This window comes from Oncorhynchus masou, chromosome 22, assembly GCF_036934945.1.
Source record: "Oncorhynchus masou masou isolate Uvic2021 chromosome 22, UVic_Omas_1.1, whole genome shotgun sequence".
NCBI lineage: Eukaryota > Metazoa > Chordata > Actinopteri > Salmoniformes > Salmonidae > Oncorhynchus > Oncorhynchus masou.
The window spans coordinates 18,281,943-18,306,759 of record NC_088233.1 but is presented as its reverse complement, the minus strand read 5'-3'; the positions used below and the strand labels follow the sequence as shown (position 1 = coordinate 18,306,759).

The window sequence follows — 24,817 nt, the reverse complement described above, 5'->3', positions numbered from 1 at the left end:
TTATGTGGAGGCAATTTCATTTGGGAGTATGCGCTCACCTCTGACGGCTGGTTTTGGACACTCCGGGTACGGTCAGGGTCTTGAAGTTGGGGTCCTGTAGGGTAAGGATTTGGGGAATGTGGTGGCGGTGGTGCTCCCCTCCGCCCCCTCCTCCCTCTCCGCCGGAATCCACATCCTCCACACTGACAGCTGGGTGCACACTGAGCCTGGAGCTCACTGGGGAAGCAACAGGAACACATTGAGTGACTCAGCTGTTCTCCAGTGGAACACAGCTAGTAATAAGGCTTATGTACTGTGGTACTCTACACACATATACTAGACCAGTGGTATTCAAAGTTGGGGACTTGACCCCTAGTGAACTGCAGTGGGGTTGACAAAACCTTTAAAAATATTTAAAAAAATGGGGTGGGGGGTGGACAACAAAAATACAGATTATTGTATGGGTTATTGGTTTCCTTTCATTTAGATAAGAGATTAAAATGCAATGAATTTAAGGTTATTTGTTGATGTAAAAATCCAAATTTACAGATTTTAAGGCTGTGACATTAGATTTGCTATGGGGTGGGGTCGCGAGAAATTATTGGGGAAAAAATGGGGCCCTCATTGAAAATGTTTGAATACCACTGTACTAGACGCTTCAACGCTCTAAGTGTCAACACAAAATAGGACACTAAGTGTCAAATACTCTGGGCGGCAGGTAGCCAAACGGTTAAGAGCGTTGGGCCAGTAACCGCTGGTTCGAATCCCCAAGCTGACTAGGTGAAAAATCTGTTGATGTACCCTGGAGCAAGGCACTTAACTCTAATTGCTCTGGATAAGTGTCTGCAAAATGACAAATGTACTCTCTCTTCAATTTTTGTCAGCGCTTCAAGTGCCACTTGAAGGCTTGCCTATCACAAAACAGACAGCTGAAACTATTATATAACAAACAAACATACAGAGAACAAACAGACCATATAAAGCAAGAGCTTCCTGAAACCACAAGATCCTAAGCTTCTAGGTTTTCTGAGAAACATGCTACAGTACATACAAAACAGACATGTCACAGACAGAAACAACAACAAAGAACAACTGACTGCAACACAAGCCCAGCAAAACACAGCACAGCATCATAGCAAAGTATCACAGCACAGGACAGCAACACAGCACAGCACTGAACAGAGCAGGACGTCTGTGTGGGCTGCTGCTGAATCACCTGAGGGTAGAGCGGACGTGGGGTCGTCCTCGATGTGGAAGGTGGGGTTGAAAAGCCCTGACAGCTGCCTGGACAGGCTAATGGGTGGCAGGCGGGGGTAGGAGGGCACGTTGGGCAGCTCTAGGGTACTGTTGGGGGAGGACAGTGAGGGGCTGCGAGTCGGAGGGTGGTGTTGGAGAGGGACCTGGCGGACCAGGCGGTCCAACTCCAGGTCCCGGTTTTGCTGCTGCTGCTTAGGCATCCTGAGGCTTAAGGTTGTTCAGGCGGTTCTGAACGTTGGTGTAGGACTGTCCCACTCGCTGAGGTAAGTTGTATATCTGGCTGGGAAGATTGGCCAGGATTTGGGGTAAGCTGGATAACTGCTGGAGTAGGTTGGTGGGTAGACCAGGTAACTGCAGAGGTATTTAAACTTGGAGCTGGTGGGGCAGTTGGGACATCTGTTGGGGCAGTTGAGAGATCTGTTGGGGCAGTTGAGAGATCTGTTGGGGCAGTTGGGAGACACGCTGGGACATTTGGGTGAATGGACGAGAGTACTGGAAGAACTCTTGGGAGAGTTCTGGGGGGAGAGAGGGCATTAGCTGGGTGACCTGGGAGGTGAACTGGGAGAGGTTGGTGGGGAGCTGGGGCATGGGGGAAGTTTAGGAGAGGTAATGACTCTTTCAGCAAGTTATTGAAGCTGTTGAGGCACACAGGCGCGTGAGGGATATGCATGAGACAGCTCTTTACTGCATCGCAGCTGGAAGGGACTGGGAGGAGAGCACAGCACCGTCAGTCAGGCAGCACAAGACAACACTCATCCAAATGAACACTCTGACGTGAGCTTCTTCAGTCACATTGTCTGTCACCAGATAGCACTGTGAGAAAGCATGAATGCACACACCCAAGCAAAATTCAGGCACACACACGTTGTGGTCACTGCATTCTCCGAAGAGAAAAGATTGGCCAGGTCCATCATGGGACTTACAAACCAAGATAGAAGATATGCATTCAAATGTCGTTATAATATTCTCCTTTCAAACATAAAAACAGTTGTATTATAATGAGCAAATACTTAATACCACAGTCGCCCTCCTCTACAGTCTTCCACTCCTCCTGCAGAGTCATAGAAGCAGCAGAGGAACAGGAAGAGCCATGAGTGACAGAACAACAGCAGGGAATAGCATTTAGTGACAGGTAGTTACCACAGCTGCACAAGCCTCAAGAGAGACAGATAAATGTTGAGTCTTCCCATATGGAAAAGCTGGGTTCTTCGCTAACACAATTTGGCAGCAAATACAAATAGAACATTCATAGAATATTCTTGTAATATCTGACTTACAGTTGAAGTTGGAAGTTTACATACACCTTAGCCAAATAAATTTAAACTCCGTTTTTCACAATTCCTGATATTTAATCCTAGTAAAAAATTCCCTGTCTTAGGTCAGTTAGGATCACCACTTTATTTTAAGAATGTGAAATGTCAGAATAGGAGAGAATTATTTATTTCAGCTTTTATTTCTTTCATTACATTCCCAGTGGGTCAGAAGTTTACATACACTCAATTAGTATTTGGTATCATTGCCTTTAAATTGTTTAACTTGGGTCAAATGTTTTGGGTAGCCTTCCACAAGCTTCCCACAATAATTGCTCCTGACAGAGCTGGTGTAACTGCGTCGGGTTTGTAGGCCTCCTTGCTTGCACACGCTTTTCAGTTCTGCCCACAAATTGTCTATGGGATTGAGGTCAGGGCTTTGTGATGGCCACTCCATTACCTTGACTTTGTTGTCCTTAAGCTATTTTGCCACAACTTTGGAAGTATGCTTGGGGTCATTGTCCATTTGGAAAACCCATTTGCGACCAAGCTTTAACTTCCTGACTGATGTCTTTAGATGTTGCTTCAATATATACACAGAATTTTCCATTCTTATGATGCCATCTATTTTGTGAAGTGCACCAGTCCCTCCTACCACAAAGCACCCCCACAACATGATGCTGCCACCCCCGTGCTTCCCGGTTGGGATGGTATTCTTCAGCTTGCAAGCCTTTCCCATTTTTCCTCCAAACATAACGATGGTCATTCTGGTCAAACAGTTCTATTTCTGTTTCATCAGACCAGCGAACATTTCTCCAAAAAGTACAATCTTTGTCCCCATGTGCAGTTGCAAACCGTAGTCTGGCTTTTTTATGGCGGTTTTGGAGCAGTGGATTCTTCCTTGCTGAGCGGCCTTTCAGGTTATGTCGATATAGGACCCGTTTTTACTGTGGATATAGATACTTTCGTACCAGTTTCCTCCAGCATCTTCACAAGTTCCTTTGCTTTACGTACCGAAGTACGTTCATCTCTAGGAGACAGAGCGCGTCTCCTTCCTGAGCGGTATGACGGCTGTGTGGTCCCATGGTGTTTATACTTGCATACTATTGTTTCTACATATGAACGTGGTACCTAGGAAATTGCTCCTAAGGATGAACCAGACTTGTGGAGGTCTATAATTGTTTTTCTGAGGTCTTGGCTGATTTCGTTTGATTTTCCCATGATGTCAAGCAAAGAGGCACTGAGTTTGAAGGTAGGCCAGAAGCTTCTAAAGCCATTGCATAATTTTCTGGAATTTCCCAAGCTGTTTAAAGGCAGTCAACTTAGTGTATGTAAACGTCTTACCCAATGGATTTGTGATAGAGTGAATTATAAGTGAAATAATCTGTCTGTAAACAATTATTGGAAAAATGACTTGTGTCATGCACAAAGTAGATGTCCTAACCGTCTTGCCAAAACTATAGTTTGTTAACAAGAAATTTGTGAAGTGGTTGAAAAACGAGTTTTAATGATTCCAAACTAAGTGTATGTAAACTTCTGACTTTAACTGTATGTGGGTGGGTAACATTTAGAAATAACAGAAATGTTACATGTACTATATAAGATTTTCCCACCTTGGGGATTCGAACCAGCGACCTTTCAGTTACTGGCCCAATGCTCTTAACCGCTAGGCTACCTGCCGCCCCCAAAACATACAAGAGACATGTAAGCTAAGCCTTCTACGGTCTCATACATGAGTCATACACATTTCAAAGCACTTGCATATAACTGTCTGACGCCATTAACGCACGCAAAGTCACACTTATTGAACAAAGAAGCAAAGTCTGCCGCGAGGAGCAGGAAGGGGGAAAGCAGAAAGAGGAGAAGAGGTGGAAGTGGGGAGGACAGGAAGAGGAGGAGAGGGAGGACAGGAGGAAGACTGGAGAAGGAAGAAGAATATATTTTTGATAGCAGCAGTGACTCTATTTAGGTATTAAGTTGAGATCGCTCAACAATCATTCTCACGATAGCACATTGGTAGTAATCAGTGACAAATATCAAAGATAAGCTGGGCTTGGTTAAAATCCTGGGTAGTTGCCCAAAGGCATAGCTGTAGATACAGTATATCAACTGTCCAGTAGGAGCCCAGCATTAATTTTGTATTTTTCTTACGGTAATTGTCATGTTTTTGTTTTATAATAGTCATAGATGACTCATACTCATGTATTTTGTCACATGTCATACAATGTCCATGTAGGAAAATGGCCACTCATGTATTTGATTGTGTTTGTCATACAAAGCCAAACATACACCATTTCAATGTTGATATAGAAGATACATGTACAAATCATTATTTGTATCTAACCTGATTCTTACTTGATTTTTGTATAAATAATCTACTTCTGCTATACAAGGTTATTATTTTAATTTTATGATTCTTTTCCATATGCGTTATGATGAAAACCATGGCTTTGACATTACCTTGGTAGTGGTGTTAGGTTTGTTGCAGTCCTCTGCTTTCTGTGGTTGTTGGGTCACCGGTTCAGGTGCTTCTTTGGCGTCCTGGGCCTTTGGTTTAGGTTCAGGCTCTACTGTCTTGAATCGCTCTGGCTCTGGGCTTGAACGAGGGGATGGAGAGGCCCTCTGGGGCTCTGGCTCCTCCTGGGGTTCTGGTTCAATGTCGGGTGATGCAGCCTCTCTGGGCTCTGTCTGAGGGGTACTCTCTGCTGCCTCCACTGGGTCCTCCTCAGCAGGACACACCTGGCACCTACTGTATAGTACAGGTGCAGTTAGGGGCCACATCAAAGAAATGTGCATACAGTGATATGAACAAATAAAAATGATACAGCATGGGGAAAAAAGTGATTCGATATAGCGTCATGGTTTCCCCATTATTAGAGTGAAAACGGATTTCTTCTAGCCCAACCAGGTCAAAAGATCTGACCTATATATTTCCTACAGAACATTTTTTATCTTCCTATAGCGGATCGCCGGGTTGCTATAAGTTACCACAGCCACAAAATAAAAATGGTCTATATCATAAAAATTCATGAAAACAAAAATTAGCTTTTTGGTCTTTTCCTGGTCGCTGAAATTGTAGTAGTTTGCCTAATTTCAGTTTATATGACAAAACAAGCAAGTATGTGTAGAGAATCATTGTACCATCTAAACCATTGTAAAATATATTGTCCATAATAAAAAAATATTGTACTTTCAGATGTTTGAAGCTGGTATACAAAACCGAAAGGGAAGGACGCAAAAACGGAACTTAAGCATGGGAAGCATTATGTGGCGTACAGCAGGTCAGCCACCAGGGGGAGACTCGTCGAGGCCTGATGGCAGACAAGAGTACACATCACGAGACGATGGTTCCATCTGCTGGACGTGCCAGGTCTCGACGGATCTCCGGACAGGACTAATTGGGGCTGATTGGGGATTGTTGAGTAATCAAGGGCTGATTCCTTACCAGCTATACAAGTCCCATAAAGCTGCCAGAAGGGCAGCACACAGGGGAGAGACTGGGGGAGGAAAGGACTGATGTATAGTTGGGGACGGTACCAGAGGTAACAGGAGGGAGTTTCGTTTTAATCCCCACAGGACACAGCAAGACCCGGAGCACCAAGGACGGTATCCCGGAGAGGGTCTCTTGGGGGAGACTATTTCTTTTAGATTATTATTTTAATAAACACCTTTGAAATGAGCTAATCCTACTCTGTCCGTGTCTGATCTGTGTAAACGTTTTGACCCAACCCCTTGGTCTGCCACAATAGAAATAACTTTGATTTTCTTTCAGTGAAAATGACATATCTATAACTCACATTTCTATGTGAATTTGGTCGAGTCACCCAAAAAGTTACATATTGCAGCTTTAAGGTTAGGCGTAAGGTTAACAGTGTGGTTAAGGTTACGGTTAAAGTTAGGTTAAAATCCGATTTTTATGAAAATAAATGGGCAAGGTTTAGTCATATGAGACTGTGGTAACTAGTGACGAACAGATTGATTAGTTTTAGAACAACCCACAACATGGCAGTCATGTTACCTCATAGCTAGCTAACAACCTGTTAACTTTACCAGTATATCCAAACATTTGGGGCATAGAAATTAGATCAATACTCATAGTACCGAAGAGCCCTTACTGCTTGCTCGATCATCCTATTTTTTTAACTTAATTGAGGAAAATAAGAACAATCCGAAATTCCTTTTTGATACTGTCGCAAAACTAACTAAAAAGCAGCATTCCCCAAGAGAGGATGACTTTCACTTTAGCAGTGATAAATTCATGAACTTCTTTGAGGAAAAAATGATGATTATTAGAAAGCAAATTACAGACTCCTCCTTAAATCTGTGTATTCCTTCAAAGCTCAGTTGTCCTGAGTCTGCACAACTCTGCCAGGACCTAGGATCAAGAGAGACGCTCAAGTGTTTTAGTACTATATCTCTTGACACAATGATGAAAATAATCATGGCCTCTAAACCTTCAAGCTGCATACTGGACCCTATTCCAACTAAACTACTGAAAGAGCTGCTTCCTGTGCTTGGCCCTCCTATGTTGAACATAATAAACGGCTCTCTATCCACCGGATGTGTACCAAACTCACTAAAAGTGGCAGTAATAAAGCCTCTCTTGAAAGCCAAACCTTGACCCAGAAAATATAAAAAACTATCGGCCTATATCGAATCTTCCATTCCTCTCAAAAATGTTAGAAAAGGCTGTTGCGCAGCAACTCACTGCCTTCCTGAAGACAAACAATGTATACGAAATGCTTCAGTCTGGCTTTAGACCCCATCATAGCACTGAGACGGCACTTGTGAAGGTGGTAAATTACATTTTAATGGCATCGGACCGAGGCTCTGCATCTGTCCTCGTGCTCCTAGACCTTAGTGCTGCTTTTGATACCATCGATCACCACATTCTTTTGGAGTGATTGGAAACCCAAATTGGTCTACACGGACAAGTTCTGGCCTGGTTTAGATCTTATCTGTCGGAAAGATATCAGTTTGTCTCTATGAATGGTTTGTCCTCTGACAAATCAACTGTAAATTTCGGTGTTCCTCAAGGTTCCGTTTTAGGACCACTATTGTTTTCACTATATATTTTACCTCTTGGGGATGTTATTCGAAAACATAATGTTAACTTTCACTGCTATGCAGATGACACACAGCTGTACATTTCAATGAAACATGGTGAAGCCCCAAAATTGCCCTTGCTAGAAGCATGTGTTTCAGACATAAGGAAGTGGATGGCTGCAAACTTTCTACTTTTAAACTCGGACAAAACAGAGATGCTTGTTCTAGGTCCCAAGAAACAAAGAGATCTTCTGTTGAATCTGACAATTAATCTTAATGGTTGTACAGTCGTCTCAAATAAAACTGTGAAGGACCTCGGCGTTACTCTGGACCCTGATCTCTCTTTTGACGAATATATCAAGTCTGTTGCAAGGACAGCTTTTTTCCATCTACGTAACATTGCAAAAATCAGAAACTTTTTGTCCAAAAATGATGCAGAAAAATTAATCCATGCTTTTGTCACTTCTAGGTTAGACTACTGCAATGCTCTACTTTCCGGCTACCCGGATAAAGCACTAAATAAACTTCAGTTAGTGCTAAATACGGCTGCTAGAATCCTGACTAGAACCAAAAAATTTGATCATATTACTCCAGTGCTAGCCTCCCTACACTGGCTTCCTGTCAAAGCAAGGGCTGATTTCAAGGTTTTACTGCTAACCTACAAAGCATTACATGGGCTTGCTCCTACCTATCTCTTGGGTTGTGCCATGGCGGAGATCTTTGTGGGCTATACTCAGCTTTGTCTCAGGATGGTAAGTTGGTGGTTGAAGATATCCCTCTAGTGGTGTGGGGGCTGTGCTTTGGCAAAGTGGGTGGGGTTATATCCTTCCTGTTTGGCCCTGTCCGGGGGTGTCCTCGGATGGTGCCACAGTGTCTCCTGACCCCTCCTGTCTCAGCCTCCAGTATTTATGCTGCAGTAGTTTATGTGTCGGGGGCTGGGGTCAGTTTGTTATATCTGGAGTACTTCTCCTGTCCAATTCGGTGTCCTGTGTGAATCTAAGTGCGCATTCTCTAATTCTCTCCTTCTCCTGAGCCCTAGGACCATACCTGACATGATGACTCCTTGCTGTCCCCAGTCCACCTGGCCGTGCTGCTGCTCCAGTTTCAACTGTTCTGCCTTATTATTATTCGACCATGCTGGTCATTTATGAACATTTGAACATCTTGGCCATGTTCTGTTATAATCTCCACCCGGCACAGCCGGAAGAGGACTGGCCACCCCACATATGCTCTCTCTAATTCTCTTTCTTTCTCTCTCTCGGAGGACCTGAGCCCTAGGACCATGCCCCAGGACTACCTGACATGATGACTCCTTGCTGTCCCCAGTCCACCTGGCCGTGCTGCTGCTCCAGTTTCAACTGTTCTGCCTTATTATTATTCGACCATGCTGGTCATTTATGAACATTTGAACATCTTGTCCATGTTCTGTTATAATCTCTACCCGGCACAGCCAGAAGAGGACTGGCCACCCCACATAGCCTGGTTCCTCTCTAGGTTTCTTCCTAGGTTTTGGCCTTTCTAGGGAGTTTTTCCTAACCACCGTGCTTCTACACCTGCATTGCTTGCTGTTTGGGGTTTTAGGCTGGGTTTCTGTACAGCACTTTGAGATATAAGCTGATGTACGAAGGGCTATATAAATAAATTTGATTTGATTTGATTTTGATTTGATTCATAGCAATGCATGATGCTGCGTTCACATCCTAGTCGGAACTAAGAAACTCAAGACATTTCAGACTTGCTAACTGGTTGTAGTTATAGAGTACGAGTCATATTACCCATATAACCTAGCGGTCAAACAGGGAAGTGGTTCCAATCGTTTACCACCATTTTTCTCATAGGGGATTTTAGAAACACTTAAAATAAGAGCTGTGTACAGTAGGCTTACCCTGGCATGACGTTGTGATAACCGTGTAAATCTCTCTAGGACAACGTGACTTTCAATATATTCGCCTGTATTTACCCCCCAAAAATGAATCTGGGTGTAAATTGAGCCGAATATATTGATTGGTTATCAAAACGTCACAACAGGTTCAGCCTACACGAAACACAGCCCTTATTTAATCCCCTATGACGAAAATGAATGGTGGAAAAACTATTGGAACCAATTCGGTTTGACTGCTGGGTTTTATGGATATTATGACGCCTCCACTGTGGGGCTCTATACACATGCTGATTTTAACCAGTTAGCAAGTCAGACATTTCCGAGTTCCTAGTTCTGACTAGGATGTGAACACAGCATGAATGACAGATCTCTTGCATGTTGTCATTGCAATACTTTTTAAAGAGACAGTGCACAGTGTAATGCAGTGTAGTATGATTCAATTTTAGTCCTGTATTGACGCTTTGCCTGTTTGATGATTCGTCAGATGGCAGAGTGGGATTTCTTATAAGCTTCCGGGTTAGAGTTCCGCTCCTTCAAAGCGGCAGCTCTACCCTTTAGTTCAGTGCGGATGCTGCCTGTAATCCATGACTTCTAGTTGTGATATGTACGTACAGTCACTGTGGGGACGACGTCATCGATGCATTTATTGATGAAGCCAGTGACTGATGTGGTGTACTCCTCAATCAACAACAAAAAATGAAATCGTATTTTCAGATCCTCCTACATTTCATGTGATGCTCCTAACTTTTTAAAGTTGGGAGCACCAGTGCTTCCAATGACATTTTTTAATTTAGAACAATGGTCACAGCAAAATATTGCTCCCAATGCCTCCCCCCTATAACCGCCTGACAGTACTGCATAGGTAGAACAACATGTCACTTGCCAATCTTACTAATACCGTGCATTATCTAATCAACCTAGCTACCAGTTTAGTAGCCAATCAAGAAAATTCAATAGAATAAATAAGTGTAAAGTTAAACATAAACAAAATATATTTTTCAGACATTTAGTTTGTTGCCAGTAAACAGTTAGCAGCGGGTGTATTCAAAGTGTTACATCTGATAGACTACGCATGGTCAAAAACAATTCGCTTGCAATATGGACAAGGCAGGCTTGAGGCTACTCACTTGAACACTCAAGAGATTTCGAGTGCATTCGGTAATATTTTACCTCCCAAGACTCATCTTTGCGACATGAACGAATCTGTTGTCAAGTCAACGAACGTTTTGCTGTGTTTTAAAGTTTTGACATAGAGAGAGAATCGTCCTCCTCTCAATGGATTCGCTCGAGCCCAAACATTAGCCACCCTTCACCCGTGTCGATGCGAAAAACAGGAAACACGCTCAGTTACTACGCAACCGTCGAGAGGGGACCAGCGGTTGCCAGGGGAAGCGATGTCATGGTTATGATTACGTCAAATGTTTTGATTAGATGTGTATTTTGTCACATGCACAGGTTCGTTGATGAAGTTGCAGTGTACAGTGAAATACTTAAAGCTCCGAGCTCCAACAGTGTAGGTGTGAATGAAACAATAAAACAACTATGATAATATATACATATTTACAACTGTGACAATGATACATATAAATGTCCATTAGGGTGTAGGCGGGATAATTGTACGTTGAGGAGGGGGAATTTAAATGTCCATGGGGGAGCAGCAGGAAGAGGTGGGTGCGTGGGGGGTTAGGAGTAGTGGTGGCTATTCAGAAGGATGTCTGTCGGGGAGGGGGCAAAGGGGGCAGGCCACATTTCTTCAGCCTCCAGTGGTTAAAGAGTCACTGTCGTGCCTTCACATCTGTGTCCTTGCGATTGAACCATTTCAGCTCCTCGGAAATGTGTACGCCAAGGACCTTGAAGTTTTTGACCATCTCTACATCGGCCATGTTGATGAGGATGGGGCGTGCCCAGCCTGATTCCTCCTGAAGTCCACAATCAGCTCCTTTGTTTTGCTGACTTTGAGGGAGAGGTTGTTTACCTGACACCACAACGTTAGCATTCCTACCTCATAGGAATGTAGGCTGTCTCATTGTTTTTGGTAATCAAATCAAATGTTATTTGTCACATGCTCCAAATACTTACCTACAAGCCCTTAACCAACAATGCAGTTCAAGAAATCAAGTTAAGAAAATATTTACCTAATAAACTCAAGTTAAAAAATGAATGAATAAATAAATAAAATAACAATACCGAGGCTATATACAGGAGGCATCGGTACTTAAAACGGATTTAAGTTTGCCTGCATTAAAGTCCTCTGCCACTAGGAGCGCTGCTTCTGGATGAGCATTTTCTTGTTTGCTTATGGCCTTATACAGCTCGTTGAGTGCACCCCTCTTGTTACCAGACGTAGCTGTACTGTTCTGCCAATGTACAGAAAACCCAGCCAGCTGAATATTATCAGAGTCGTCAAAACATAAGATATTACAGTTAATGTCCCATTGGTAGGATAGTCTTGAGCGGAAATCAACCAATTTATTTTCCAGTAGAACGGATGGCAGAGGCAGGTTGCCCACTCGCCAACATATTCTCACAAGGCACCCCGATCTCTGCCCCCTGTATTTCTGTATTTTCTTCACATGAATGACGGAGATTTGGGCATGGTCTTGGAGAAGCAGTATATCCTTCGTTTCGGACTCATTAAAGAAAAAATCGTTGCCAGTTTGAGGAGTGTAATCGCTGTTCTGATATCCAGAAGCTCTTTTTGGTCATAAGAGATGGTAGCAGCAATATTATTTACAAAGTAAGTTACAAACAATGCAAAAAAAAAATACAAAATAGCACAGTTGGTTAGCAGCCCGTAAAATGGCAGCGATCCCCTCTGGTGCCATTGTATCAGGCCTACTACTGTCGTGTCGTCAGGGAACTTGATGATGTAGTTGGAACTATGTGAGGCCGCACAGTCATGGGTATACATGAGCCGACTGAGGACGCACCCTTGTGGAGCCCCCATGTTGAGGATCAGTGTGGAGGCTCTCTCTCCCCCGCTACTCTTTCCTCTTCCATCCTATCATCTCTTCCCTCTGCTCATACCTTCTCCAACCTTTCTCCTGATTCTGCCTCCTCAACCCTCCTCTCTTCCCTTTCTGCATCCTTTGACTCTCTATGTCCCCTATCCTCCAGGCCGGCTCGGTCCTCCCCTCCCGCTCCGTGGCTCGATGACTCATTGCGAGCTCACAGAACAGAGCTCCGGGCAGCCGAGCGGAAATGGAGGAAAACTCGCCTCCCTGCGGACCTGGCATCCTTTCACTCCCTCCTCTCTACATTTTCCTCCTCTGTCTCTGCTGCTAAAGCCACTTTCTACCACTCTAAATTCCAAGCATCTGCCTCTAACCCTAGGAAGCTCTTTGCCACCTTCTCCTCCCTCCTGAATCCTCCTCCCCCTCCCCCCTCCTCCCTCTCTGCAGATGACTTCGTCAACCATTTTGAAAAGAAGGTCGACGACATCCGATCCTCGTTTGCTAAGTCAAACGACACCGCTGGTTCTGCTCACACTGCCCTACCCTGTGCTCTGACCTCTTTCTCCCCTCTCTCTCCAGACGAAATCTCGCTTCTTGTGACGGCCGGCCGCCCAACAACCTGCCCGCTCGACCCTATCCCCTCCTCTCTTCTCCAGACCATTTCCGGGGACCTTCTCCCTTACCTCACCTCGCTCATCAACTCATCCCTGACCGCTGGCTACGTCCCTTCCGTCTTCAAGAGAGCGAGAGTTGCACCCCTTCTGAAAAAACCTACACTCGATCCCTCCGATGTCAACAACTACAGACCAGTATCCCTTCTTTCTTTTCTCTCCAAAACTCTTGAACGTGCCGTCCTTGGCCAGCTCTCCCGCTATCTCTCTCAGAATGACCTTCTTGATCCAAATCAGTCAGGTTTCAAGACTAGTCATTCAACTGAGACTGCTCTTCTCTGCATCACGGAGGCGCTCCGCACTGCTAAAGCTAACTCTCTCTCCTCTGCTCTCATCCTTCTAGACCTATCGGCTGCCTTCGATACTGTGAACCATCAGATCCTCCTCTCCACCCTCTCCGAGTTGGGCATCTCCGGCGCGGCCCACGCTTGGATTGCGTCCTACCTGACAGGTCGCTCCTACCAGGTGGCGTGGCGAGAATCTGTCTCCTCGCCACGCGCTCTCACCACTGGTGTCCCCCAGGGCTCTGTTCTAGGCCCTCTCCTATTCTCGCTATACACCAAGTCACTTGGCTCTGTCATAACCTCACATGGTCTCTCCTATCATTGCTATGCAGACGACACACAATTAATCTTCTCCTTTCCCCTTCTGATGACCAGGTGGCGAATCGCATCTCTGCATGTCTGGCAGACATATCAGTGTGGATGACGGATCACCACCTCAAGCTGAACCTCGGCAAGACGGAGCTGCTCTTCCTCCCGGGGAAGGACTGCCCGTTCCATGATCTCGCCATCACGGTTGACAACTCCATTGTGTCCTCCTCCCAGAGCGCTAAGAACCTTGGCGTGATCCTGGACAACACCCTGTCGTTCTCAACCAACATCATGGCGGTGGCCCGTTCCTGTAGGTTCATGCTCTACAACATCCGCAGAGTACGACCCTGCCTCACACAGGAAGCGGCGCAGGTCCTAATCCAGGCACTTGTCATCTCCCGTCTGGATTACTGCAACTCGCTGTTGGCTGGGCTCCCTGCCTGTGCCATTAAACCCCTACAACTCATCCAGAACGCCGCAGCCCGTCTGGTGTTCAACCTTCCCAAGTTCTCTCACGTCACCCCGCTCCTCCGCTCTCTCCACTGGCTTCCAGTTGAAGCTCGCATCCGCTACAAGACCATGGTGCTTGCCTACGGAGCTGTGAGGGGAACGGCACCGCAGTACCTCCAGGCTCTGATCAGGCCCTACACCCAAGCAAGGGCACTGCATTCATCCACCTCTGGCCTGCTCGCCTCCCTACCATTGAGGAAGTACAGTTCCCGCTCAGCCCAGTCAAAACTGTTCGCTGCTCTGGCCCCCAATGGTGGAACAAACTCCCTCACGACGCCAGGACAGCGGAGTCAATCACCACCTTCCGGAGACACCTGAAACCCCACCTCTTCAAGGAATACCTAGGATAGGATAAGTAATCCTTCTCACCACCCCCCCTTAATGATTTAGATGCACTATTGTAAAGTGGCTGTTCCACTGGATGTCAGAAGGTGAATTCACCAATTTGTAAGTCGCTCTGGATAAGAGCGTCTGCTAAATGACTTAAATGTAAATGTAAATGTAATGTTGCCTACCTTCACCCCCTGGGGGCAGCCCGTCAGGAAGTCCAGGACCCAGTTGCATAGTGAGGAGTTCAGTCCCAGGGCTGTAAGCTTTGTGGTGAGCTTAGAGAGCGGTAGGCGAATTGGAGGGTTGAGTGTGTAGGGAAGGGAGGAAGTGATGTCTTTGAATAGCATTTCAAAGCACTTCATGATGACGGAAGTTAGTGCTATGGGTCAGTAGTCATTCAATTCAGTTACTTCCCTTTTCTTTGGCAGGGGATGATAGTGGACATCTTGACGCAGCCTGAGCTGCTGAAAAGCGTTTTTCTCTGCTCATACAGGAGTAATAAAGGCCCAGTGCACTAATTTGGCAAAAAACATACACCCCCCAAAAATATATTTGTATATTATTATATTTTTTGGGGGTGATTTATCAGGGGGTGCTGCAGCACCCTTACTTCCCGTAGCTATGCTCATGAGGATAAAATCAAAGACAGTACAGTAAAGATAGATAGTAAAGATAGATTTCTCCAATAGAAATCCCCAATCACACCAATCACACTTCTCGACGATGTCCTTGGCGACGCTAGCTAGCCCGGAACATGTCACCGGGTCGTGAAGAGGGCACGACAAAGTCTATTCCCCCTCAGGAAACTAAAAAGACTTGGCATGGGTCCTGAGATCCTCAAAAGGTTCTACAGCTGCAACATCGAGAGCATCCTGACTGGTTGCATCACTGCCTGGTACGGCAATTGCTCGACCTCCGACCGCAAGGCACTTCAGAGGGTAGTGCGTACGGCCCAGTACATCACTGGGGCAAAGCTGCCTGCCATCCAGGACCTCTACACCAGGCGGTGTCAGAGGAAGTCCCTAAAAATTGTCACTGTTCTCTCTATTACCGCATGGCAAGCGGTACCGGAGTGCCAAGTCTAGGACAAAAAGGCTTCGACAGTTTTTACCCCCAAGCCATAAGACTCCTGAACAGATAATCAAATGGCTACCCAGACTATTTGCATTGTGTCCCACCACCCGCCAACCCCTCTTTTCACACTACTGCTACTCTCTGTTCATATATGCATGGTCACTTTAACCATATCTACATGCTCATACTAGCTCAATAAGCCTGACTAACCGGTGTCTGTATATAGCCTTGTTACTCTTATTTTCAAATGTCTTTTTACTGTTGTTTTATTTCTTTACCTAGCCACACACACACACACACCTACCTTTTCGAACTATTGGTTAGAGCCTGTAAGTAAGCACACTGTAAGGTTTACACCTGTTGTATTCGGCGCACGTGACAAATGAACTTCAAACTTGATTTGATGTGTATCCTGTTCAGGGCATGACAGGGATGAGACAGCCTTACCTCCCCTCCCACACATGTACAGGCATGTGTAGAAGGGGAGGGACTTCACACGTTTATGGCCAGTTGTCTCTTAAACCATGACCCCAATAAATGTTACATTTAAAATGCTATACAAGTGTAGGGCAGGTGGTTGGAGATAGCCTATGCATTTTGTTCTGGAGTAGGCAGGGGACTATGAGGATGTTAAGCCTGAGTGAAAACTTACTCTGAGTCTTTTTCTTCCTCCAGAATGGCTTCCTGGCTTTGAATGGACAGTTTGATTGATTGGGCACCTTGCATCTGCCTGATGGCCGTCTCAGCTGTGTCTGGCCACCTCCTCCGCCATTCGCACCAAATCCACGCAGCCCTGGGTCATCCTGCAGAGATGTGCACATTGCTGGGATATTACTAGTATGTCATATTAAGCTAACTTTATTTAGCCAACTTTATTTCTCATTTAACTTACTCCTTTAGACTGAAGGGGAAAAAAGTCTGGTTAAGCCAATGAGAAGATATGCAACTTCTGTTGGATCACCATAACCAGACAATTTGTAAAATAGTGACTGTGTGTAGACTGCGGTGATATTCTACATAAATTACTTTGAGATATTTGATCTTGTCTGACTCCTTGCTTACCGTTCCTCCATGGTAGCCATAGCTATGCCTTCAGCCTCTCTCTTAATGCTCTCTATGAAGGGTGTCCACCTGCCTGTCGGGGTCTCAGCAACCTCCAGCGATGGGGTTGTTGACTCTGGCACATTTGGAAGATTCTGTTCAGGCTCATCTGGTTTCAATGGCTGTTTTTGCTGTGTCGGCTGTGCCAGAGCCATCTCTGTTGGTATTGTCATCTGTGTTGGCACCTCCAGATCCTTCATGTCTGCTTCTATTACTTCCTGCAAAACCAGGTCCACTGCTTTGGGTCTTTTAGAGACTTTGGGACAAGCAGTCATACAATACATCACTGTCTGTGTCTGGACTGTTACAACTGATAAGACACCCAGAGTCAACATGGCAATGTGAACAATCAATTGTGTTTGATGTGTAGCATTTGATTTGAGAGGAAAATCTTTGAAATCAACAATTAAAATATGACATTCTCTTATTTTATTTTTCATGCTTAAATGAATACTATATACAAAAAGTTTGTAAGAATTTAATATCATCATCTCTTAACATGACAAAATATTTCAGATGATATCTTTATTATTATTATTTATTTTTTAACTTTTTTACCCCCTTTTCTCCCCAATTTTTCGTGGTATCCAATTGTTAGTAGTTACTATCTTGTCTCATTGCTACAACTCCCGTATGGGTTCGGGAGAGACGAAGGTCGAAAGCCATGCGTCCTCCGCCAGGCCTGCCACAGGAGTCGCTGGTGCGCGATGAGACAAGGATATCCCTACCGGCCAAACCCTTCCCAACCCGGACGACGCTGGGCCGGCTGCGACAGAGCCTGGGCGCAAACCCAGAGTCTCTGGTGGCACAGCTAGCACTGCAATGCAGTGCCCTAGACCACTGCGCCACCCGGGAGGCCATCTTTATTATTTTTATAATATTTCACAACACGTTATTATAATGTCAGGGATACTTTTTAGGCATGATGTCATCATTTATCAACTTATTTGTAATAACTTGACTCCCTTGACTCTGTTTGTCAAATCCTCTTTTGTGGATTTCATTCCAACTTTAGGCCACATTCATAGTTCAAGGCGATAAGAATAGGTCACGAGGGAAAGCATGTACAATATGATTAAGTGGTTTTTGTGTTAGCTTTTCAGGGCAGCAATAATCTTTACCTTCAAAAAAGTAGTTTAATATGGTATATTCAATGTACAAAAACTATGAGTCACAATGTTGCCTCATAGCTCTATGTGTCTGTATGTATTTTCTAATATATTTAATCTCTTAATGCATCCAAATTACTTCAAATATTACTACAATGAAGACAAGACCCATTTCTTGCTACATATCGACAAGAGTTGAACAACTGACATTAATTGACAAACAGTTCATTTTAATACATTGACTAAACACAATTAAAATCAAACAAAAATATCTGCATTCCATAAAGAGTAAGGTAAATTAAACATATTTTTTAAGCGATGTCTCACAGCTGCCAGGTTGCTCAGTGGAGCTGTATAAATGTCGACAATCATCTATGTCGGTAAGTCTGTTTTTCTGCCTCTATCTCTTTGCTCTCAGTCTCAGTCTCTCTCACGGTTCCTCAGTCTTCTTTCTCCTTTTGTTTAAGGGGCTCTCAGCGCTCCCACCCCCCCTGAAACAGAAGGAGGAGATGGACTGAGTTAGGGTGTCTCTAAACCGGACCAACAGAAGGAGAGGGTTACAGTCTCTTCTGTGACTAACACTTTATGGAATATATAAGAAATAGTACAAAATAAAAGAGAAATAGTAGGTCCCAAGCCTACACTTACTGCATGGCATAACATATCAATTAACCTGAATTTGTCAAAATTGCTGACAGGTCTAACTATGTCTAACTGACTCTGTAGTGAGTCCATTGTGTGATTTTAGATCTGCTTGTATTTTGAACTGAGAATGAGGCCTCGGTTTGAAGGTAAGAGGAAGAGAAAATGTGAAAAACAAACAAAAATAAATGTCAAGTACCATTCGGCAGAACTTCAACATCATCTCTGGATCTCGTAACAGGCTGTGGCAACTTGAGGCCGAGACCCGTCACGAACCAGCCCACGACACTGTGGGACACAGAGAAACACCTTACTAACGGGCCAAAGGGAACACAGAAACATACAGACATACAGCTGAGCCTACATTCTAACGGCTGTAGCATAGTGCTGTCTGTGGGTTAAATTTACTTCGAGTTCTGTGAGTCCTCATCTCCTTTGAGGGACTCCGGAGATGGTGAGAGAACTGAGAGAAAATGAGAAGACAGGTGTACAACATTAGCATACATGCATAGCTAGTAGATTTGTATTATTGGGTGCAGGTTTCTTGGACACAGATTAAGACAAATCCGGGACAGGGCCTGCAAACCATTACAGACTACAAATGAAGCACAGCCGAGAGCTGCCCAGGGACACAAGCCTACCGGACAAGCTAAACTACTTCTATGCTCGCTTTGAGGCAAATAACACTGAAACATGCATGAGAGCACTAACTGTACCGGAAGATTGTGTGATCACGCTCTCCGCAGCCGATGTGAGTAAGACCTTTAGACAGGTCAACATTCACAAGGCCGCAGGGCCAGATGGATTACCAGGATGTGTACTACGAGCATGCGCTGACCAATTAGCAAGTGTCTTCACTGACATTTTCAACCTCTCCCTGTCCGAGTCTGTAATACCAACATTTTAAGCAGACCATCATAGTGCCTGTGCCCAAGAACACTAAGGTAACCTGCGTAAATGACTACCGACCCGTAGCACTCACGTCTGTAGCCATGATGTGCTTTGAAAGGCTGGTCATGGCTCACATCAACAGCATCATCCCAGAAACCCTAGACCCACTCCAACTTGCATACCGCCCCAATAGATCCACAGATGATGCAGTCTCTATTGCACTCCACATTTCCCTTTCCCACCTGGATAAAATGAACCCCTATGTGAGAATGCTATTCATTGACTACAGCTCAGCGTTCAAGTGCCCTCAAAGCTCATCACTAAGCTAAGGACCATGGGACTAAACACCTCCCTCTGCAACTGGATCCTGGACTTCCTGACGGGCCGCCCCCAGGTGGTAAGGGTAGGTAACACATCCGCCAAGCTGATCCTTAACACAGGGGCCCCTCAGGGGTGCGTGCTCAGCCCCCTCCTGTACTCCCTCTTCACTCATGACTGCACGGCCAGGCACGACTCCAACACCATCATTGCATTTGCCGATGACAACAGTGGTAGGCCTGATCACCAACAACGACGAGACAGCCTATAGGGAGCAGGTCAAAGACCTGGCTGTGTGGTGCCAGGACAACAATCTCTTCCTCAATGTGATCAAGACAAAGGAGATGATTGTGGACTACAGGAAAAAGAGGACCGAGCACGCCCCCATTCTCATCGACGGGGCTGCAGTGGAGCAGGTTGAGAGCTTCAAGTTCCTTGGTGTCCACATCACCAACAAACTAACATGGTCTAAGCACACCATGACAGTCGTGAAGTGGGCACGACAAAACCTATTTGGCATGGGTCCTCAGATCCTCAAAAGGTTCTACAGCTGCACCATCGAGAGCATCCTGACTGGTTGCATTACTGCCTGGTATGGCAACTGTTTGGCCTCCGACCGCAAGACACTACAGAGGTTAGTGCGAACGGCCAAGTACATCACTGGGGCCAAGCTTTCTGCCATCCAGGACAAATATACCAGGCGGTGTCAGAGGAAGGCCCTAAAAAGAGTCAAAGACTCTAGCCACCCTAGTCATAGACTGTTCTTTCTGCTACCACACGGAAAGCAGTACCGGAGCATGAAATCTAGGTCCAAGAGGCTTCTTAACAGCTATTACACCCCCCCCCCCCACACACACACACACACACCACTGCCACTCTCTGTTGTCATCAATGCATAGTCACTTTAATTAACTCTACCTACATGCTACCTCAACTAACCGGTGCCCCCGTACATTGACTCTGTACCGGCACACTGTATATATTAATATATTTTTTACTGCTGCTCTTTAATTACTTGTTACTATTATCTCTTATTCATATTTTCTGAAACTGCACTGTCGGTTAGGGGCTCTTAAGTAAGCCTGTGTATTCGGCGCATGTGACTAATACAATTGGATTTGCTTTTGATTTGACTAACAAGTTATTTCAATTGAAATCCTCCATTGAGTAGGTTTCATACTCCAGGACTAGGCTTAATCTATGTTGAGGTAACTGGCCTCAAACGTTTAAACTCTGCTTCTACCTTTGTCAAGAGATGACCTCTTACCCTGGGCCTGTTGGGCCTTACTTAGGGCCCCTATGTAGCCTGCAGGGAGCATCACAGGCTGAGGAATAGCATTCTTAATCCAGTTAACCACACTGCAATGCAAGACAGATGGGAAGAAAACAGACAGAGAGGAATAAAGAGATGAGGGGTAGAAGCCAAGGTGTAGAGAGAGGGGGGGGATTAGGATTATGATACATTTTGTCAGCATGATGGGGTGAAAGTGAAGTTACTGAAGTTGAATTTGGCTGTGTATATGTGTCTGTTCAGGTGGCAGAGGAGTGGGAGGGGGCTGTACAGTGGGGGGAGGCATGTCTCTGTGTGACTCACTTGGGGGGGAACTGTGGTATCTGATCCTCTTCCTCATATTCTGAAAACATCTCCACCACAGGTATATGTGGGAGGGGCTCTGCGTCTAGAAAGAAACTAGACCAATCAGTGACCACATCAATAGTGAGTCAAAGCAGTTATAACATTTGTAAGGTACCGGTACACACAAATGGGATTGCTGTGTGACAAATTTAAACACATACCCGGCACATCTTTCATGTTATAAACCTGAAAAAGAGAAGTCAGCATTTGATTTACAGCAACATAATGTGAATAACTCAGCATCACAAACTTTTGTATTTTACAATGGGTATATTAAATATTTACCATATAGTTGTTTTGATCATTTTATGTTATTACATTACAATAGTTTAAAATGCTCATCTGCTGTCCAATTATACATTTATTTTTAAATGGGCTATTTGGTTATGAAAGGGTGCAGTTTTAAAGGAATTATGAATCTATTTATATAAATTGTAAAACAAATTACAATTTGAACCGTATCTAAATCTGTCAAAGCAATGCTGTTAAAGTTCAGAAAAAAATTCAAACCCAAATCATCAAATGTACATTGAGTATACAAAACATTGAGAACACCTGTTATTTCCATGATATGACTAACCAGATCAATCCAGGTGAAAGCTATGATCCCTTATTGATGTCACTTGTTAAGCTTTAAAGCCATTTCACTCGCTAGTGTAGATGAAAGGGGAGGCGACAGGTTAAAGAAGGATTTTAAGCCTTGAGACAATTGAGACATTGAATGTGTATGTGTGCCATTCAGAGGGTGAAGGGGCAAGACAAAAGATTTAAGTGTCTTTGAACAGGGTATGGTAGTAGGTGCCAGGCGCACCGGTTTGTGTCAAGAACTGCAACGCTGCTGGGTTTTCACGCTCAACAGTTTCCCGTGTGTATAAAAAAATGGTCCACCGCCGAAAGGACATCCAGCCAACTTGACAACTGGGGGAAGCATTGGAGTCAACATGAAATGCTTTCGACACCTTGTAGAGTCCATGCCCCGTAGAATTGAGGCTGTTCTGATGGCGAAAGGATGGGGTGCAACTAGGGCTGTGGCGGTCATGAAATTTTGTCAGCCGGTGATTGTCAAGCAAGTATCTGTCGGTCTCACAGTAATTGGCCGTTAATTAGCATAAAGATGTTTGGCATCTCCTGGCTTCCACACATAGCCTACAAGCCACCAATGCAGACTTTTGGAACATCAACATTTTAAAAAGTGTAATAAATCCATTTAGTATGGCCTACACTTTAGACAGATATTGCAGGCGAAAACCTGAGGAAAATCCAAATGGGAAGTGCCTCTTATTTTGAAAGCTCCCTGCTCCACTGCATGCCTTCCCTCCATTTAAAGGGATATCAACCAGATTCCTTTTCCTATGGCTTCCATATGATCTGAACAGTCTTTAGCCATAGTTTCAGACTTTTATTGAGAACAATGAGCGAGAAAGATCACATCGCATCAGTGGATGGCTGGGTGCCAGCAGCATTTTGCATGCGCCAACAGAGTGGAGCAGACATTTTCTCTCTCAATCCTATTGAAAAAGCTAAGGTCCGGTTGAAATATTATGGATTATATATTGTTAAACAACCTGAGGATTGATTATAAAAAACATTTGACATGTTTCTACGAACTTTGCGGATATTATTTGGAATTTTCATCTGCCCCGTGTTGACCGCTTGAGCCTGTGGATTTCTGAACATAACGTGCCAACCAAATGGAGGTATTTTGGATATAAAAATAATCTTTATGGAATAAAAGGAACATTTATTGTGTAACTGGGAGTCTCATGAGTGCAAACATCCGAAGATCATCAAAGGGAAGCGATTCATTTTATTGCTATTCTGACTTTCGTGACCAATCTACTTTGCTGCTAGCTGTTTGTAATGTTTTGTCTGCTGAGAGAGATGTCGTTACATAAACGCTTGGTATGCTTTCGCCAAAAAGCTTTTTTGAAATCTGATATGCCAGGTGGATTAACAACAAGCTAAGCTGTGTTTTGCTATATTGCACTTTTGATTTCATGAATATTAAATATTTTTAGTAATTTAATTTAAATTTGGCGCTCTGCAATTCAGCGGATGTTGACGAAAATGATCCCGCTAACGGGATGGGTGCATCAAGAAGTTAATATTAGGAAAGTTGAGAAATAAATATAGTAGGTCTAGCCAAAAGCACCGGCACCAAGTCAATGTGCGGGGGTACAGGTTAGTCCTACTCTTTTTAATAGAGGCCATCAAAACTATGTTTTCTCACGCGATTGCATAGCCTATAGAAATGTTGCACAATTTGAGCTCATGGGCTCTCATGAAGTGTTTGATGAGATTTGCATTGATGTCAGAGAGATTAGTGGCGGTTTCTAATGTTTGGTATACTCTGTGTAGTGCACGTCTGTAAGATAAAGAGTACATTTCATCAATCATTGATATAATTTGTCCTTGATTTCTATCCTTTCATTAAAATAAGTGGTTGATGAAATGTGAAGCTTTAGAGCAAATACTATTCTGGATTTATTGTAGGTGTTTGTAAGACTACTCAGACCACTAAGGGGGTGGGTGGGTGTCCGGCCCAGACACAGCCCATTACCTAGCTGTACTTACACATGGCTCTGCGATATACTCCTCATGCGTTTTAAGCAGATAGAGGAACATAAAGGGGAAAGATGAATTACCGGTATTAGAAAATGAAACTCCAGCACAATGGAATTCTTGTTAGACAACTGGACTTTCTTTAACTGGACTTTTTTTGTCTAATCAGCACCACCCTGCTGATTTCCAAAAGCTGAACTAGAATACAATTCAAACTACAGTAGGCGGACCTGGGGAGAGACTGGTAAGCCATAACCACTCAATGCTTTTTAAGGGGTTCAATGCTTTTAAAACTAACAGTTGGCATACTATAAAAAATCATTAAATGTTACTGATGAGATAATGATGAGATGAAATCTATAGTGTCTTAACACCCTTGATATTATCACAGACTATTTGTTTATAAACCTCTCTCATTTGTAGATCTCTGAAAGCCCTGTGAACAATTTTCTATGATTAAGTTAGTTATTCAAAAGCCTGTTCTAACATTATAGACCATCTCCAGTTATTCATCAAGCAGGGAGCATAATTATTTTACAAAAGGATTTTAAGTTAGAATATTCAGTTATCATGGGGAGGTAAGGGTTTAATGTAGCATTAATGTAGTAATCATGTTTTAATGCAACTGGAACACTTTTAAAGTTATTATACTATTTTTATAATCTCTTTTTAAGAACAAAGTCTTTTAACTCATTGAGCACCACGTGCTCTCCTGAAAACAAAGCTACCATGACATGATGGTGTCACCTCACCTCTGTTTCATCCTCCTCCTCTCGAATATCCTCTCTGTACTTTTCATCTGGCTGGGGTACTACTTTGCTCAGTCCATCTGCAATCCACTTAATCATCCCATTCCTGTTGGAAAGAGGACTCTTCTGTCAATTTATAGAACTATCAAACGTCTTTCTTTTTGTTTTATATATTTCCACATTTCAACATACCTTGTATATTACTTCAAGAAAAAAATTATACAGAATAAACCAATTCAACACTTTGATAAAGTCCTCCCTTC

At 44.0% G+C, this 24,817-nt stretch overlaps 2 protein-coding genes across 3 annotated transcripts in view; both read right to left on the bottom strand.

Annotated features, from left to right (window-relative positions):
• LOC135508789 (cyclic nucleotide-gated cation channel beta-1-like) overlaps window positions 1–24,817 on the bottom strand; it is a 66,680-nt gene that overhangs the window by 10,218 nt on the left and 31,645 nt on the right. Inside the window, exons 12-19 of the mRNA XM_064929008.1 lie at window positions 24,558–24,660; window positions 21,405–21,429; window positions 21,202–21,286; window positions 20,875–20,966; window positions 18,807–18,861; window positions 18,598–18,686; window positions 16,609–16,903; window positions 39–206 (exon numbers count right to left, since the gene is read on the bottom strand). Of these exons, the coding sequence (XP_064785080.1) occupies window positions 39–206; window positions 16,609–16,903; window positions 18,598–18,686; window positions 18,807–18,861; window positions 20,875–20,966; window positions 21,202–21,286; window positions 21,405–21,429; window positions 24,558–24,660 (912 nt within the window). The remainder of the gene's footprint in view (window positions 1–38; window positions 207–16,608; window positions 16,904–18,597; window positions 18,687–18,806; window positions 18,862–20,874; window positions 20,967–21,201; window positions 21,287–21,404; window positions 21,430–24,557; window positions 24,661–24,817) is intronic.
• Window positions 138–16,834, bottom strand: LOC135509124 (protein TsetseEP-like). Of its 2 annotated transcripts, none has more exons than XM_064929486.1 (4): window positions 16,609–16,834; window positions 16,199–16,349; window positions 4,947–5,235; window positions 138–216 (listed from the first exon to the last, which is right to left on the bottom strand). In XM_064929486.1, exons 2-4 carry the CDS (start codon window positions 16,270–16,272, stop codon window positions 214–216), a joined length of 366 nt encoding a protein of 121 aa, XP_064785558.1. In that variant the 5' UTR covers window positions 16,273–16,349; window positions 16,609–16,834; the 3' UTR covers window positions 138–213. The 2 variants fall into 2 exon arrangements, with proteins under 2 accessions (XP_064785558.1, XP_064785557.1); XM_064929485.1 differs by lacking the exon at window positions 138–216 and adding an exon at window positions 1,447–2,287.

Excerpts from the sequence above, each read along its gene's own strand:
- LOC135509124 (XM_064929485.1), bottom strand. The coding sequence starts at position 16,272 with ATGCAAGGTGCCCAATCAATCAAACTGTCCATTCAAAGCCAGGAAGCC. Across the intron at positions 5,236-16,198 it reads GAGGAAGAAAAAGACTCAGA|TAGGTGCCAGGTGTGTCCTG; the intron begins GTAAGTTTTCAC and ends TGTACTATACAG. Across the intron at positions 2,288-4,946 it reads AACCTAACACCACTACCAAG|GAGGAGTGGAAGACTGTAGA; the intron begins GTAATGTCAAAG and ends ATGACTCTGCAG.